The sequence below is a fragment of the Canis lupus genome, chromosome 14 (genome assembly GCF_011100685.1).
Source record: "Canis lupus familiaris isolate Mischka breed German Shepherd chromosome 14, alternate assembly UU_Cfam_GSD_1.0, whole genome shotgun sequence".
Classification (NCBI taxonomy): domain Eukaryota; kingdom Metazoa; phylum Chordata; class Mammalia; order Carnivora; family Canidae; genus Canis; species Canis lupus.
Window position 1 is genome coordinate 56,524,797 of NC_049235.1, and position 16,136 is coordinate 56,540,932.

Consider the following 16,136-nt stretch of genomic DNA (forward strand, 5'->3'; position numbering starts at 1 on the left):
TTTCAAATTATTTTATTCACAGTTTTTTTTTTCCTATTAGATTCTCTGATAAAGTTAGTTTTGGGAGAGTCATATAATTACAGTCATTTCTAGTATTAGAGTTGTGATGGCAAACACAGGATTGTTGTGCTCGCTTCGACAGCACATATACAAACACCAGATTGTCTCTCCACAGGGTTTAGGAGAATAGAATACCAGATTGAAGTGGAACTGGGTGCATGGCTCTTAAATATTGAAGGAACTAAAAATACCATAGTGGTTAAAATTTTTTATTTTTTCAGTTATGATATATAATACTTATCCCTCAGACAAGAGCTTCTACCTTGAGAAAGCCTGAATAGTACTAGTAGTGTGTGTTTCAACCTAAAGTATGTGTTTTGTCTTTATAACAAAGTGAATTTATAACAAGCTAAATTTTTGTACCTTTGAGAATTGTTTTTTGGATGAATAATCTTTTTCTAGTTTTAATTAATTTATTTTTAAGTTTTTATTTTAATCACTCAGTGCTCATCAAAAGTGCACTCCTTAATCCTTATCACCTATTTCACCCACCCTCCCGCCGACCTCCCCTCTAAACCAACAGTTTGTTCTCTATAGTTAAGAGTCTGTTTCTTGGTTTGTTTCTCTCCTTTTCCCCCCCTTTGCTCATTTGTTTTGTTTCTTAAATTCCACAAATGAGTGAAATCATATGGTATTTGTCTTTCTCTTACTTCACTTAGCATTATACTCTCTAAGCTCCATCCATGTCATTGCAAATGGCAAGATTTCAGTCTTCTTTATGGATAAATAATATTCCATTATGTAGATATCTCTATCTCTATCTATCTGGCTATCTATCTACTATCTATCTATCTATCTATCTATCTATCTATCTATCTATCTATCATCTATCTATCATCTACATTCATCAATCAGTAGACATTGGGCTGCTTCCATATCTTGGCTATTACATATAATGCTGCAATAAACATCAGGGTGCATGTACCCCTTGGATTAGTAAATTTTATTCTTTGGGTAAATTAGTGCAATTGCTGGATCTAATAGTAGGGTAGTTTTATTTTTAACTTTTTCGGGAACCTCCATACGGTTTCCCACAGTGGCTGCACCAGTTTGCATTCTACCCAACAGTGTAAGAGGGTTCCTTTTTCTCTGCATCCTTGCCAACACCTGTTGTTTCTTGTATTGTTGATTTGAGCCATTCTGACAGGTGTGAGGTGATACTTCATTGTGGTTTTGATTTACATTTCCCTATGGTAAGTTATAATGAGCACCTTTTCATGTGTCTGTTGGCCATCTGTATGTCTGTTCATGTCTTCTGCCCATTGTTATATTGGATTATTTGCTTTGGGGGTGTTGAGTTTTTATAACTTATTTAAATATTTCAGGTGCACTGTTGAGACTTTTATCTAATTTTCATAAATATGAACATCTTTTCCAATAATTAAGTGGTTTCATAGGAATTAATCCCTCATGTGCTGCATACTAAATGAAATTATTTATAACAGCTAAGTGAATTATCTGCCAATAGGCTATTCGTCTCTTTATAAGAAGCAAGATTTATTCTTTAAAACATTTAACTGCAATCCTAGCTCTTCTGTGAGGTTCCATGAATAGTTTCTATTGAATGAGGGAGAAAAATGGCAAAGTATTTAATATAGTAGAATTTTAATTCTATTAACATGTTATAACCACAATATAATGGTTTTGAGAACAATCATTGCAGCTGCTGGACCCAGGAAAGTGAGGCAAAGGAAAATGAAATTGTGTGTGTTTTGATGGAGGAATAGGTAGAGATGTTGGAAAAGAAAATCAAGTGTGTATTGTTTTATTTCAGGTGGCTGTTTCATTGGTTGTATTGTGGATACTTAGAAAGTGAGTATTCCTTGTCCTATTGTAGATTATATTTTGTTTCTATTGATTATTTGGGTCTTATTAAATATTATAATATCCAGGATGCTTCATTTCCCCATACTGTTATAGAGATGGAAAATTCTTTGTTTAAAATTGCGAGCATGTGCAGTTTCTGCAACTGTTATCCAGTTCCTACAGAATTTAGCTGTATTTTGTTTCCAAAAAATACAATAAAAATATTGGAAACAGCATTTTACATTTAGTCCTTTCTCTGATTGTTTAATGATGGTCAACTTCATCTGTTTCAATGGTGAAAAAATGTAGTCTACTTCATTGCAATATTAGGTCCTTGAGATCAAAGGTCTTACTTCTGCTAGTGAAATATGTTGTGTTTCCTCAGACTCAAGTTCAGTTTTGTCTACATGTATCGGAAATTCAGCAGGGAAGTTTAGTTGACAAATAATGATTTCTTTTTGCTTTGCAGCTCGTCTTCTCAAGACAAAGGGAATAGCACTCAGAGCGTAAACAGCAGTTATGCAGTGATCTTCACCAGTACCAGCGCATATTATATTTTCTACATTTATGTGGGAGTAGCTGATACTTTGCTTGCTCTGGGACTCTTCAGAGGTTTACCACTGGTGCATACTCTAATCACAGTGTCGAAAATTTTACACCACAAAATGTTACATTCTGTTCTTCAAGCACCTATGTCAACCCTCAACACACTGAAAGCAGGTATTTGACTAAGTATACAAAATGGTGTTGCTGATCCATAGTCAAAAGGTCCTAGGATTTTGTTGGTTTTCTAGCAGTAGTGTTGGCTTTTGACGGAGGCATCTGCCCCGTTGAAGATTCGTAATGACTGGCATGCACATTTCTTAGATATTGTAGGCTATCAGACCTTGAGGCTGCTCCTCATGTTTCTGTCTTGGCTAATTAGCCAATTTGTTATCCTGTGTTGCTGATGGGAGTGTAGCAACAGAAACAAGCCATTGGGTTAGCCATCCTTCTCGGTTCAAATATTTGGTCTAGCCCCCTTTCAGGCATCTTGTTGCCAATATACAGTCTCATTTAAAAGAGAAGATTTGAAATGACCAAAGAAAACCTAAAATTCTTTTACCTATGAAGGCTGTAGAATAGGATGGTATAGAATAATTTAGTTTCATGTAACTACTCAAAGGTGATCAAATAAATTCGTTTTAAGGTTTTGTTTTTTTGCTTTTTGGATTTTTTTTTTTTTTTTTTTTTTTTTTTTTGGTGGAAGAGGAGGAATAAATTCCAAATGTATTTTTAAAGTATTTTTGACCCAACTATAGAGGTTGGTAAAAGGGCAAAAATTCATCCCTTTAAGATAAAGAAGGTCTGAGGAGCTAATGTATGACTTGGTGACCATAATTGAAAACACTATATTATGTAATTGAAATTTACTAAGAGAGTAAAACTTAAATGTTCCCCCTCCCCCAAAAAAGGTAAATATGAGAGATTATGGAGATCTTAACTTTGTGTTGCATTAAGTATTAAATTAAGAATTTTGGACTTCATTATGTAGCTAATGGGGGGGGTTGAATGATAAGATTCAATATCACTTTTTTTGTACCATGGTATGTTTTATCTAATTGTGTCTTTATCCCTAGACAATGAATTCCTTAAGGGCAAGGAGCCCGGCTTATTCACCTCTGCTATCTCAGTGCCTAGCGTTACGTCTGGCACATCGTCAACATTCCATCTATAACTTTTCTTCGTTGAAGGAAAACATCATCAGATTTATAAACATAAGTCTGGAATTCAGAAGACAGGCTGACGCTCAAGTCGCTAGTAGAGAGGGTGGAAAGAGGGAACATGGAAAAGGGGGGGCCATACAACAAGGGGCAGAAATTAAGAGTAGCCAGGGGTTCTGCAGAGATGTCAGAAAGGCCTGGAAGTCGGAGGAGAGGTAGAGCCACACGTCGTGGAATACAGATGTAAAGCGATGATGATCGCACATCCGGGAAATCATCATTACGTTCAAGCTCGCACGTGTGAGGTGGTAGCAATAGGATGAATCTTACCACAATCCGTATTTTATAAAGGTTTAAACGTGGGAGACCATGACTCAACCACAGGGCTTAGAATCTCTGTACAACACGAGCGTTTTCTAAGTCTTTATTTATCATGTTACGTGCTGATTCTTATTTGAGTTTTGAATATTTCTGCTGTGATCCAGATGGAACAAATATTGATATGTCTTTTTAAGATTACTGTTTTCTGAGGAATTTCTCTTTCTTTATATTATAGGTGGGATTCTTAATAGATTCTCCAAAGATATAGCGATTTTGGATGATCTTCTGCCCCTTACCATATTTGACTTCATCCAGGTTTGTAAAAATAAGAACTATTAAGTGTCTTTACATTTGTCATACTTTTAAAAATAGTTAGAAAAATAAGTAGATTAAGTTATGCTTATTTTTCATTTTGGGAGTTGAAGGCCTATCTATTGTGGGAATTTTGTCAATATCAAAAGTCTTCAAAATCGGCATAAATTTAGTAAATTCAGTGGTGAGTCAGAGCAGTTTACCTGACCCGAACCTAGGGCAATTCCACATTTAGACGTGATAGCTGTGTACCTGGGAATGCTTTGAAAGACATAGTAGACCGCCTTTCCCTAACTGTCCACAAAGTGTGACATTTTTGACATTGGCATTACTGTTTGATGGAAGTCACCTACCTCCAAAGGGCGCGTGTTAGAAATGAAGACCTGTTAATCCTTGATGGGCTACAGTTTCAACCCATCCCACCCAGGAACACACTGGCCCAGGTTAGCTAGCCAGCAGCCTCAGGGTAGGGACCATAATACAGGGACTGTAGTACAGATACATTTTCAAGCAGATGAGAAGGGAAAGAAAAATCCAGGACTCGTGAGGACTGTCCTTGGGTGACACATCTGAAGGGGCCACCAGGACAGCCTGGCTCCGAGCATGTCTCCCTGGAGTGTGGTGATTTAGTGGAAGTTAGAATGAGAAGAAAAGGAGGAGATGGAGATGAAGGTGACCTAGGGGATGCACCTTAGGACTCTGCAAGTGGCAGGACTTAAGGAGGGCTGTGAGTTAATGACCTTGCTGTTGGACCTAGTTTGAAGACAACTCCTGTCTGGCTTAGGTCAAGCAAATGCCACAGTTTCAGTGATCTCCTTGGAGAGACAGCTGGAACATTGCAGCCCATCTTAGCATGAGTCATTCTCCCCCCCCCTTCCCAATCCCCTATAATAATACTTTATTTGAGAGGACCTCTAAAACAAAATAAAGGCTACCACATTTGTGTGTATATGCAACCGACATTGGCAGGTGCGGAAAAACCAGATTGTCAGTTTGCCTCATCTGAAATGACTGGAGCGATTAAAATGCATTAACTGTTCCTTGTGAACTTTAGCATTTTGGATTTCCTTCCATTGCTGTGTTTAGGGCTGTAACTCAGCAATAGCTGCTGGAATTCTTTCACTGATGTTTTGAGCTCAAACATTTGAAGGGACATGTCCTGTATCTTTCTTTAAATGTGGTTTATTTGTTCCTTGTTCCAGGAGTGTAAATGACCGATATCAAATATAATATTATTAAATTAGGTAAAAACTGGAACATGGATATTTTGACATGATTGCAAAACGACGACTCAAATGTTGGTCCTTGATGATGTACATATATATAAAAATTGTATATATAATTATATATATATATAAATTTTTTTTGTAGTTTACTATTTTCTGATTCAGTGTGAATCTCGCTTCAGAAATCCTGTGGGAGAAATATTTTTAAGTATTTATTTTATAAGTTAACACTTTTTAGACACATGCGATGGCTCTGAAATCCTTTCTGTTATGGCAATGCAAATAGTTTCTGCTCAATTTCTAATGTTGCAGCTCATTAGTTGTGCTTTCACAAGTAATTAGGCAGGGCTCTTTTATTTATTTAATTTCCCTATTTTATTTATAAGAGGGCCTCATATTAAGGAAGCATAGTATCTGACAATCAAATGGCAGTAAAAATCTGATTAGTTTTGATTTTATTTAATAATCAGTCATTGGGGCACCTGGGTGGCTCAGTAGTTGAGCATCTGCCTTTGTCTCAGGTCATGATCCTGGGGTCCTGGGTTCGAGTCCCACCTCAGGTTCCCTGCTCAGTGAGGAGTCTGTTTCTCCTTCTCCCTTTGTCCCCTCCCCACCTCAGCTTGTGTTCTGTCTTTCTTGCTCTCTCTCTCTCAAATAAATTCTTAAAAAAAAATAAAAATCAGTCATTCATCCTAGTTTTATTATAAAAAAAAATCCTCTAGATTGTGAGCTTCTCTAGCTATACTTAATTATGTTCACATTAAAGAAATGTTTTCGAGTTACAACATTACAGGAACAGATTTTTGCACAAAATAAGGCATACCTGTAAATTTCCTTTAAAAATAAATTTCTATTTACTCTTTGTCCTAACATTTAATAACGTTCTAGCAGAATTTGCTTTCTGGATTGGAACACTGTCTAATGGAAATGGAAGATCTGGATTCTATTTCTAACCTGTAAAATGAAGTAGATAAATCTGATGATGGTGTCTTTCGGTACTCAAGTTCTGTGCTTCAGACCAGCATACTAGCAGTGGCCCACCCATGACACATTTGCTGAGGTCAGAAGCTAATAATTTAACACCGGCTGCCAAACTTAAGGCACCGGTTTAATATACTTGAAATTCTCATTACACATAGAAACCTTAAATTCTGTCCTAGTTTTTAATTCAGAGGGGATACGAAACACGTCATTTTATGGGCAGCCCGGGTGGCTCAGCAGTTTAGCGCCGCCTTCAGTCCAGGGCGTGATCCTGGAGACCCAGGATTGAGTCCCACGTTGGGCTCCCTGCATGGAGCCTGCTTCTCCCTTTGCCTGTGTCTCTGCCTCTCTCTCTGTCTCTTATGAATGAATGAATGAATGAATGAATGAATGAATGAATAAATAAATAATCTAAAACAAAAACAAAAACAAGTCATTTTAGACCAGATATATTTGTGAGACAGAGAAAAACTGTCTTAGCATCCTGTTTATCTCCATATTTGGGTGAATGATTTTTTTTTTATTAAGTAGAAGCCTGTATATTTTAAAATACCAAAATCTTCTCTTTTCAGCCACAAAACCCTTAAGTCTCTTTTATTTCTTCTCTCTTATCTGAATATTTAATTATACCCAGAGTCCTACTACGATTTCTTCTGTATCTTTCACATCTCCCCCCACATTCATTCTATTAATCCCCTTAATCCCTTACTTAAAAATTCATTTGTGACTTAAATTCCGAATCTGCTCTTCATATCATAGTTTTAAATAGGTATCTATCTATCTATCTATCTATCTATCTATCTATCTATCTATTCATTAACTTATCCCCGATTTCAGAGTGATCCTTCATTCTTCTCATCTGCTCTAGTTTCACAGGCAGTGCTATGTGCCCTTTAGCAGCAGGAATGCTTTTGAGCTGCTGTCAGTGGGTGAAAATGTGCTGCTTACCTCCTAGGACCATGAATGGGTTGTGCCTCGCAGGCTTTATGGCCTGTTGATTTTTTTTTCTTTTTTAATGAGGAAGTTTAGAATTTGGGTAAAGGTCATTGGCAATTAGACATCTGTGCTCCTGTTTCCATCCTGTCCTGAATTCCTTCTATTTATTTTGTTGTCCTCTCACTAATACACCTGATTGAAGTGACTTGTTTCGTACTCACTGTGAATCAAAAAAATCTAGGACAGAATTTAAGGTTTCTTTCGTGCTGAGAATATCATATATATTAAACTAGTGCCTTTAGTTTGGCACACAGAGCTAAATTATTAGCTTCTGACCTCAGTGCCAAAGGATGGCCTCTTATGTAGCAAATGGAATTATTTTTCTCAATGCTTAGACTCCTTTTTCACCTCCTTTTCAGTCTGAGCTATGTTCTGGATGATTATAATTCCTGGAAATTTATCTTGTGAGTGTTTCATAATTTCCAGTTGTAGCCACCTTCCTCATTCTTCACTAACCTCCTGTGATATCTTGGGTAGTCCGACTGTCCAATTATACCCATTTTATTGTAAGTTGCATTTTCATTCCTAAGAATCTCTAGCGCATCAGCAGTCATGGAAACAAAATGGTCACTTTCTGCAATGAGTGTTATAATCCAGCCACACCAGATTGGAATTATATGGTAAAAATAGCACTAGTCAAATGAACACAGTGCTCTTTACAACTGTCTGCAGCAAATACAAGACCCTGATCCTAATGGAGTAGCTGAATGTTTTCACGATGCCAGTGCAACAACATTTGTCTTTCAGACATCCTGGTATTTAATACGATAGTCTGCCTGATTAAATCATATTCCCTAATCATGCTTGGAACTTATCTCCCCCTACTCCCCCACCCCTGGCAAAGATCCTATTTCTAGGAAATAAATGTCTTTGGTTAAAAAACTAGTTTGCTATTGAAGTCTTGTCAGGGAGTAAGTAGGGCCTTTGGGGCTTTCTCATTGTATTGGTGGCTCTTGTAGGGCAAAGATGGACTAGGGAAGACTTTCCTTAGGTTTTTGAGGCATCATGTGTCCTTGGTCCAGTGCCTGGCACAGTAAAGATTTATCCAAGTATTTCTTGATGAGTGAGGGCTCTTAAGGCAGAATTAATTAGAGACATGGAGGCATTTCCCCTAGAGAGGTCACTGAGAGATTATCCTCTAATGTTTTAGATGGAAATAACAACACACTCGAAGAAGATTTATTCAGCTCTTAGCTACACCCCCACCCCCACTGCCATCTACCAAAATATTCTGCATTTCACTGCATATTCAGCTGCAAAAATGCATGTGTCACCCCTGGAAATTGGTAGAGAATTGGCTCACTGATTATCATTTGGATGTTCTAATAAGTTAATTTTTTAACCCTTGTTGTGACATTATTTATACTTATTCAAATTGATTACAGTGGAGCAAATGCTAGCAGACTCTTTTGCTTTTTAAAATGTATAGATTTGGGGATCCCTGGGTGGCGCAGCGGTTTGGCGCCTGCCTTTGGCCCAGGGCGCGATCCTGGAGACCCGGGATCGAATCCCACATCGGGCTCCCGGTGCATGGAGCCTGCTTCTCCCTCTGCCTGTGTCTCTGCCTCTCTCTCTTTCTCTCTCTGTGACTATCATAAATAAATAAAAATTAAAAAAAAATAAAAATAAAATGTATAGATTTGTTATCATGTGGGAATAATAGAATATAAGCTTTTAACTTGATTCCGAAGAAAAACCAGCATGGTTAGCTTGTTTCTTTGATGTTTTGATGGATAATGTGAAGAGATATCTCTAACTGATGGGCTTGACTGAAGCACGAAGTGCATTTTGACAACGTAGGAGATGGAAATAAAATTAAATCAATTAGCCATATCCCAAAATCTTTTTTTTTTTTTTTTGAGCCTTTAAGGTCATCTCCAATTATTTTAAGGAATAGGAACAGAAGAATTGGGGAGGGGAGTTACATTTATTAAATATAATTTTTAAAAATCTCAAACACGAGTCAACTATGCTTGAAAAAATTGTTTCATGCCTAAATGACCGAGTCTTCACTTAAACCAGATCTTTCTGACTCAAAAAGCTCCAAGATGAATGCCTGATTTTCAGGAATCATGTAAACAAAATAAAGGCTAAAATTTCACGTTTATACCAAAATCATTTCAAAATTAAATAAAATTATTTTAAAAGAAGGCCACATTAGGGAAAAAAAATCATATTCATCTACAATTGTTTATCGTACAGCCCTTTTAAGGCATGTGGGAAGTGAGACCATCCTGAGACCCAAGGGCACCATGTTTTCAAAACTTCAAGATGTTGTGCCAAGCAACCTGAGCAATTTCTTGAATTTTGATGGAACTTATGCAAAATGCTACTTTGCCAGGAAGATGCCCGCCCCTCGTTGAGAACGGAGCAGAGCGCGAAGAGCTTCTTTGGAGCTACACCTCTGGCGTACCTTGCGCGTTACCAACGTGAAAACATTCACTCACCAAAGTGTTGTCTTTGATCTTGCAGTTGTTATTAATTGTGATCGGAGCTGTGGCGGTGGTGTCAGTTTTACAGCCCTACATCTTCCTAGCGACAGTGCCAGTGATAGCGGCCTTTATTATCCTGCGGGCCTACTTCCTCCACACCTCACAGCAACTCAAGCAACTGGAATCTGAAGGTAGGGCCCTGCAAGGGCAGCCCTTGCCCTGGGAGATACCCACAAGGCTGTTTGTATTCTCTACCTGCTTCCCTCTGCCTACTCTTCCCATTCCCCCCAACCCCCACCTCCAACGGCTGTTAAACTCCTACATAATGTGACAATGACTTTTAAAAACACATGTATATGCAAAAGGGTACAATCAATTCCAAAGCACACATAGATGGTTTCTGCTAATGACCGTGAGACTTCATTCTGGCTTTAAAGCAAGTTATAAGGGTTGTAGTATACGATGCTCATTCATCATGAACTTGCGTAAATTCAACTATAAAACGATAGGGCTACTATTACTACTAAAGCTTTGTCTGGGCTCTCAAACAATACCGGGCACAATGTTTCACATACCCTTCCTGCTCTCCTGGGGTCTCTCTTTCTGTGTGCACCCCCCTACCCCGACCCCCGCCGCTCCCCGAGCACAGCCTGAGCTGTTGGGGAAGCACATGTCTCAGTAATGGCTTTGGCGCCAGTGCACCTTCAGGGTTAAATCTCCAATGTGTTTCTATTGAAGGTTATTGTCTAAATGAAGTCACATAAACTTAAATAAATGGTCCCAAAAGAAAAACATGGTCTCTCAGCAAGGATTAATATAGGATTGCTGGGGGCAGGGGGAAGCACGCAGTGAAAGCCAAGAAATATGAATAAAATATGGCATTGATTCTATAAAAAGTTCTCGTCCATGATGGCCTAGTAAAAAAGGAGGCTAATTCATTAAAAACAACAGCAACAAACCAAATTGCATCTACTCAAGGTATGGCCCCAGTACGAAAACCCTCTAACGAATGACATTTAGTGTACGATTACCCTTTTTGAAGCTAATCTTTTTCAGGTCCCTGGTAGTAAGAATTTGCATCACATCCTTACATGATTTGTGTTGTTTTCTATGGGAATATTTTGCAGGCAGGAGTCCAATTTTCACTCATCTTCTTACAAGTTTAAAAGGACTGTGGACACTTCGGGCCTTTGGACGCCAGCCTTACTTTGAGACTTTGTTTCACAAAGCTCTGAACTTACATACTGCCAACTGGTTCTTGTACCTGTCAACGCTGCGCTGGTTCCAAATGAGAATGGAAATTATTTTTGTCATATTCTTCATTGCTGTTACCTTCATCTCCATTTTAACAACAGGTGACATGAACTTTTTAACTATGTGACTGACCATTCAATTGCAAACTTTGTCAACCCCAAACTGCTACAGTCTTACTGGTTAAACATTTTAGGTATCTTTGAATAGATTTTTTTTTTGGGGGGAGAGGAGTTTATTAATCTTAAAATTCATCTATGGTGGGACAAATGATTTCTTTGAATTAGAGCTGTGTGATTTCAGCATTATAGTTCAAAAAGTAGACTCAGAGTGTACAGTAACAAATCTGTGATTGAGAGAAAAAAAATCATCTTTTGACTCATATTAGTAAAAGAATCCTGGCTTCAAAAATTATAGATCTCGTTTATTCAAGAGCTTGCTGAATAGGGGAAAAGAAACATCCCCATTTATACACATAAACACACAAAAATCCCCCTCCCTGGTAAATTGGTTTCTTTTAACCACCATTTGGTTCAATTCATTACCCTAATGTGAATTTTACACAATGAAAAACTACCCTAGGGCAGCCAGGGTGGCTCAGCGGTTTAGCACTGCCTTCAGTCCAGGGCCTGATCCTGGAGACTTGGGATCGAGTCCCACGTCGGGCTCCCTCCGTGGAGCCTGCTTCTCCCTCTGCCTGTGTCTGCCTCTCTCTGTGTGTCTCTCATGAATACACGGATAATATCTTTTTTAAAAAAAAAAGTCTTAAATTTTAGGGTCTTTGGGTGACAAACACAATACCTTTCACCATGAGTAAAATGAAAATCTATATGGACAAATAAGCTCTAATTTAAGAAGTTGAATTACTTTAAAAAAAAAAAAAAAGTTGAATTACTGAGTTAGACATGTTGAAGTAGGCTATGTATGTGACAGCGGACCCGGATTCAGAGCACCTGCCACATCTAAGGGACAGTTTGGTTGTCCGAGTAGAATCCTGCTCCAGCGGAGTGCTGCATGTGCTGGGGTCGCAGGGATGCCCCACGAGGCCCAGGGCAGGAGGCCCAGGAGCCTGCAGGGGAAACGAAGTAGGCGTAGACGGAGTGTTGCAAGATGACTTTAGTTCAGGCCCTGTCCGTCAGAGCTGATTCTTAGCCAGGGTCAACATTAGCCACACGTCTAATACCAGTCCTGCCTCTACTGGCCTTCAGCTCCGGTAACTTGTACACATTAATCAGCTTCGCTAAGGCCTTCATTTTCTTCATATGTAAACACACATAATAAGAGCACCTCTCCTATGGTTTGTGGTCTCTAGTGTTAAATGTGATCGTTTGTGCAAAACACTTAGTAGAGTGCCTGGTCCCTAGTAGACACCCATAAAGCTTATAGTATTTATTATTGTTATTATTATTAACATTTTATCTTACTCCCATCTTAACTTTCAGAATGAGTAATACACTGGGGCCCTGATAAATCTTACCTACTTAGAACAAGTGATTTAGTGTTAAAAGCACATGCCTTCTATCTGTGGTTTGTCTTCTGTCAGAGGAAACGTGGAAGAAAAAATCTCAATTGATAATAATAGGACAAATTACTTCTCCCAATTTTAGAACCCAGTGACAATAATCTTCTCCTGTATTCCAGTTGCCGGGACTGACTCTCAACCGAGACTTGATAACCTAAAGTTTTAAGACCTTTCCTGTTAGAAAATTTTTAGGACCATGAATTAGTGGTCCCCTCCAGCCCTGAAAACCATTTATTCTAATTAAACACTCAAGTATTGTTCTTCCTGGGTGAACTAGTCACTTTTTTGTTTCTTTGTTTAAACATAAAAGTCAAAAAAACAAACAAAAAAAAAAACAAAAAAAACCCCCATAAAAGTCAGCTTTCTCCCTTTCTCAATGGCAGACCCATGAGTTTTCACTTCCCCATGAAACCTGAAGTCCGCTCCTCCCACCCCCTGCCACCAAAGCATCTGATTAGCAGAGAAAGTCCTCCTCACAAAGGCAGGAGACGTATCTAAACATCTTCTGGGTGCGGCTCAAACACACCTTTCTTCTGCTTTTGACTTCTTTGTGGAGGAGCTCATCTGGATATAGAAGTTTTTTTGCAACGTCCATCATAGTTGTTGAAGGTATGGTTACTTACAGAGTAGTAGAAGAGATGACCGCGGTATTGACCCGACACCAGCATCCCCTCAACAACTGAAACCTCTTCAAAAAAGGGCAACTCTTCCCTAATTGTCACTCTTTAATTTGAAACATTAGTTGAATACTTAACTGCATGCAGAACCTTATTACTGGTGGTACATGCTGTGGTGAACTGAGACGAAAGATGGTTGAGATGAGCACAAAACTGGAATGTAACTTGAATAGTTCATACGCCCTGGGAGCAGCACAAAGTGGCTCACCGAAGAGAGAAATAACTATAAAGCCTGTTTATATGTTTTTCCCCACCTATAGGTGAAGGAGAAGGAACAGTTGGTATTATTCTAACATTAGCCATGAATATCATGGGTACGTTGCAGTGGGCTGTAAACTCCAGCATAGAGGTGGACAGCTTGGTAAGTAATTATTATTTTTTAACTTTTGTGAAAAAGTTTGGACAAACCAAAAAGTATCGGTAATGACATAAGGGACAACTACTTACCCAACCCCCAGTTAAGGAACAGAACATCACCGATAAATCGAAGGCTACTGTGTCTCTCACATTAGACCCGTATCCTTTCCTTCCTCCACATAGACAGCCACTCTCAAGATCCTGTGCTGCGGTGAAAAATCCCGGGCAACGATTTTTCTGGGACAGAGAGACAGGTGTGGCATGACTGGGTCCCAGAATTCACCCGCATTCAGCTTCACCACATGGGGCCGAATTGTTCTCAGATATCTGGTGTCAGGTCCTACTCCCATCAAGAGCGTGTAAGGATTCTCATTGGTCTGTAGCTTCTGCAACACTTGAGGTCGCTGGACCTCTTAATTTTGGCAGATGGGAAGTGATCACTAAGGAGATAGGGCTGCTTAATACATATTTATTGGCTTTCTCTTCCGTTAGCTTATTTCTGTCAACTGCTGAGTGTTTTTCTTAATTGGTTCACAAGAGTTTATGAATTCTGGGGTAATGGTCAGTCCTGTCTTTTTTAAAACACAGTCCTCTGGTCAATGGCTCAGCTTCCAGTGTCTTGACGAAAGGAAGCTTTTAAGTTGAATGAAGTTAATTTCATGAATCGTTCCCTTTATGTTTTGATGTCTTGTCTAAGAAACCCTTTTCTGTCTTGGGTTTTCCATTGCTCAGCATTGCATTTTTCATAGTATTCTTGGGTTTTTTTTTTTTTTTAATGTTTTAAATTTCCAGTCTTTAGCGATAGCTCCTTTCTCATTCCTAGAGTGTTTCTTTTTGCTTTCTCTCTTTTTGTTTAATACTCCCCCTCACTTTACGTACTCTGTTAGAGTGTACAAAGACTGTGTTTTGGTTTTGTTCTGTCTCTTGTCTTGGTTTCTTGGAATGCGCAGCCTGCAGTAGCATATAACTGAGTGAACACCATCAGGGGCACACACCCCATGGCAGCAAGAGTGGGAGATAAAAGGAAGAAAGGCAGATTTCCCACTTTGAGTTAAAAAGATACATGGTTTTCATGAATCGCATTATCATTAACTTTTATTAGTCCACCTGGAATAGTGTATTTAAAATCAATCATCCATTACTGCGTTTGCAGAGAGCCTAGAGGTTAATGACCGTATCTAAAACGCTGCCATCACACTTTCTCCTAAGTTCCTTCTCCATTCTCTGAGGTAGATCCCATGGTCCCAGGATGCATTCGTTCATTCAGCTGTGACAATTTTCTAACCCATTCCTATCAGAATGAGTATCCTCATAGGGCGTCTGGGTGGCTCAGGTGGTTGGAGGGACACCCTTGACTTTGGCTCAGGTCATGATCATGGGGTCCTGAGATTGAGCCCTGTGTTGGGTTCCACCCTCAGGGAAGAGTCTGCTTCTGTCCCCTCCCCCTTCCCCCTGTTCACATGCTCTCTCTCTCTAAAATAAATAAGTAAATAAATCTTAAAAAAAAAGAACAAATATCATCTTTAAAAATATCTCTAGGGGAAAAAACAAAACTCTTCATGCCCTCTTTCTCCCCACGTGTCTTAATATTTTATGTAAGCAAAGCATTTTAAAAATTCATTGACATGTAATTCAACCCTAACATGATTCATAATAGGGTCTCTCTCTTTTCCTGGAACATTATTTTTGGGGATTTGGCCAGTTTTTTCAGTGACTCCATTTATCTCTCTTCACTTAACTCTTAACGCTTTTGGGTTTGGATCTCATAGATGTACTTAGAAATGTTTCTGTTGGAAAATAGCAGGAGAAGAGTGGATCAGTATTGTGCCTGCATTTATTTATTTTTTTGTTCAAACTTTCTACTATGTTGACTTTACAATTAAAATTCTCATATACTTCACTTCGTTATCTAAAACTATCTCTACACCTTGTATATTCCCAGTTCTTTTACTGAATTAATTTTCTTGGTTTATCGAGCCTCTATACATTTGATGTTGAAGCCTTTGGCCCATTTCTATTCTGCATATCCAATCTCCACTAAAGTTTCTTTCACTTTTTTTTTTCCCCACTAAAGTTTCTTTAAGGTATTTTTACTTCTCTGGTTTTGTGCATGGGCATCCTGAGCTTTGTAACCTGTGTTTTGACATTGTGTCTTTCATCTTTTGGCATAAAAGAATCTTTGCAAAGAACTATTTATTATGACACAGTCTATGGAAAGGATCAATATTTATATTTGATTTCATTTTAAAAAGTCGTGTTCTTTTGTTTGAGTATCAAAGTGATCATGTTCATTTTCATTTCCCTGCCAAATGGTACAAGCAGTCTTCCCTTGTAGGCATTCTTCTAATTATTGATTCCCATCATACTGCTTTTACCGACACACCTACCAGAGTGGTATAGTGATCTTTTCATTTTCACCTGACATGTGTTGAGGGTAGGAGAGGAGACAGCCGTGCCCTCAGATTTCACCTCTATGTGATGTTAACCCTGAA

General features: G+C 38.6%; 1 protein-coding gene across 1 annotated transcript in view; it reads left to right on the top strand.

Moving 5' to 3' along the window:
* The window catches only part of CFTR (CF transmembrane conductance regulator), a 162,420-nt gene that overhangs the window by 103,703 nt on the left and 42,581 nt on the right, over positions 1 to 16,136 (top strand). The window contains 6 exon segments of the mRNA NM_001007143.1: positions 1,835 to 1,872; positions 2,336 to 2,586; positions 4,126 to 4,205; positions 9,878 to 10,028; positions 10,965 to 11,192; positions 13,548 to 13,648. Coding sequence (NP_001007144.1) covers positions 1,835 to 1,872; positions 2,336 to 2,586; positions 4,126 to 4,205; positions 9,878 to 10,028; positions 10,965 to 11,192; positions 13,548 to 13,648 — 849 coding nt within the window.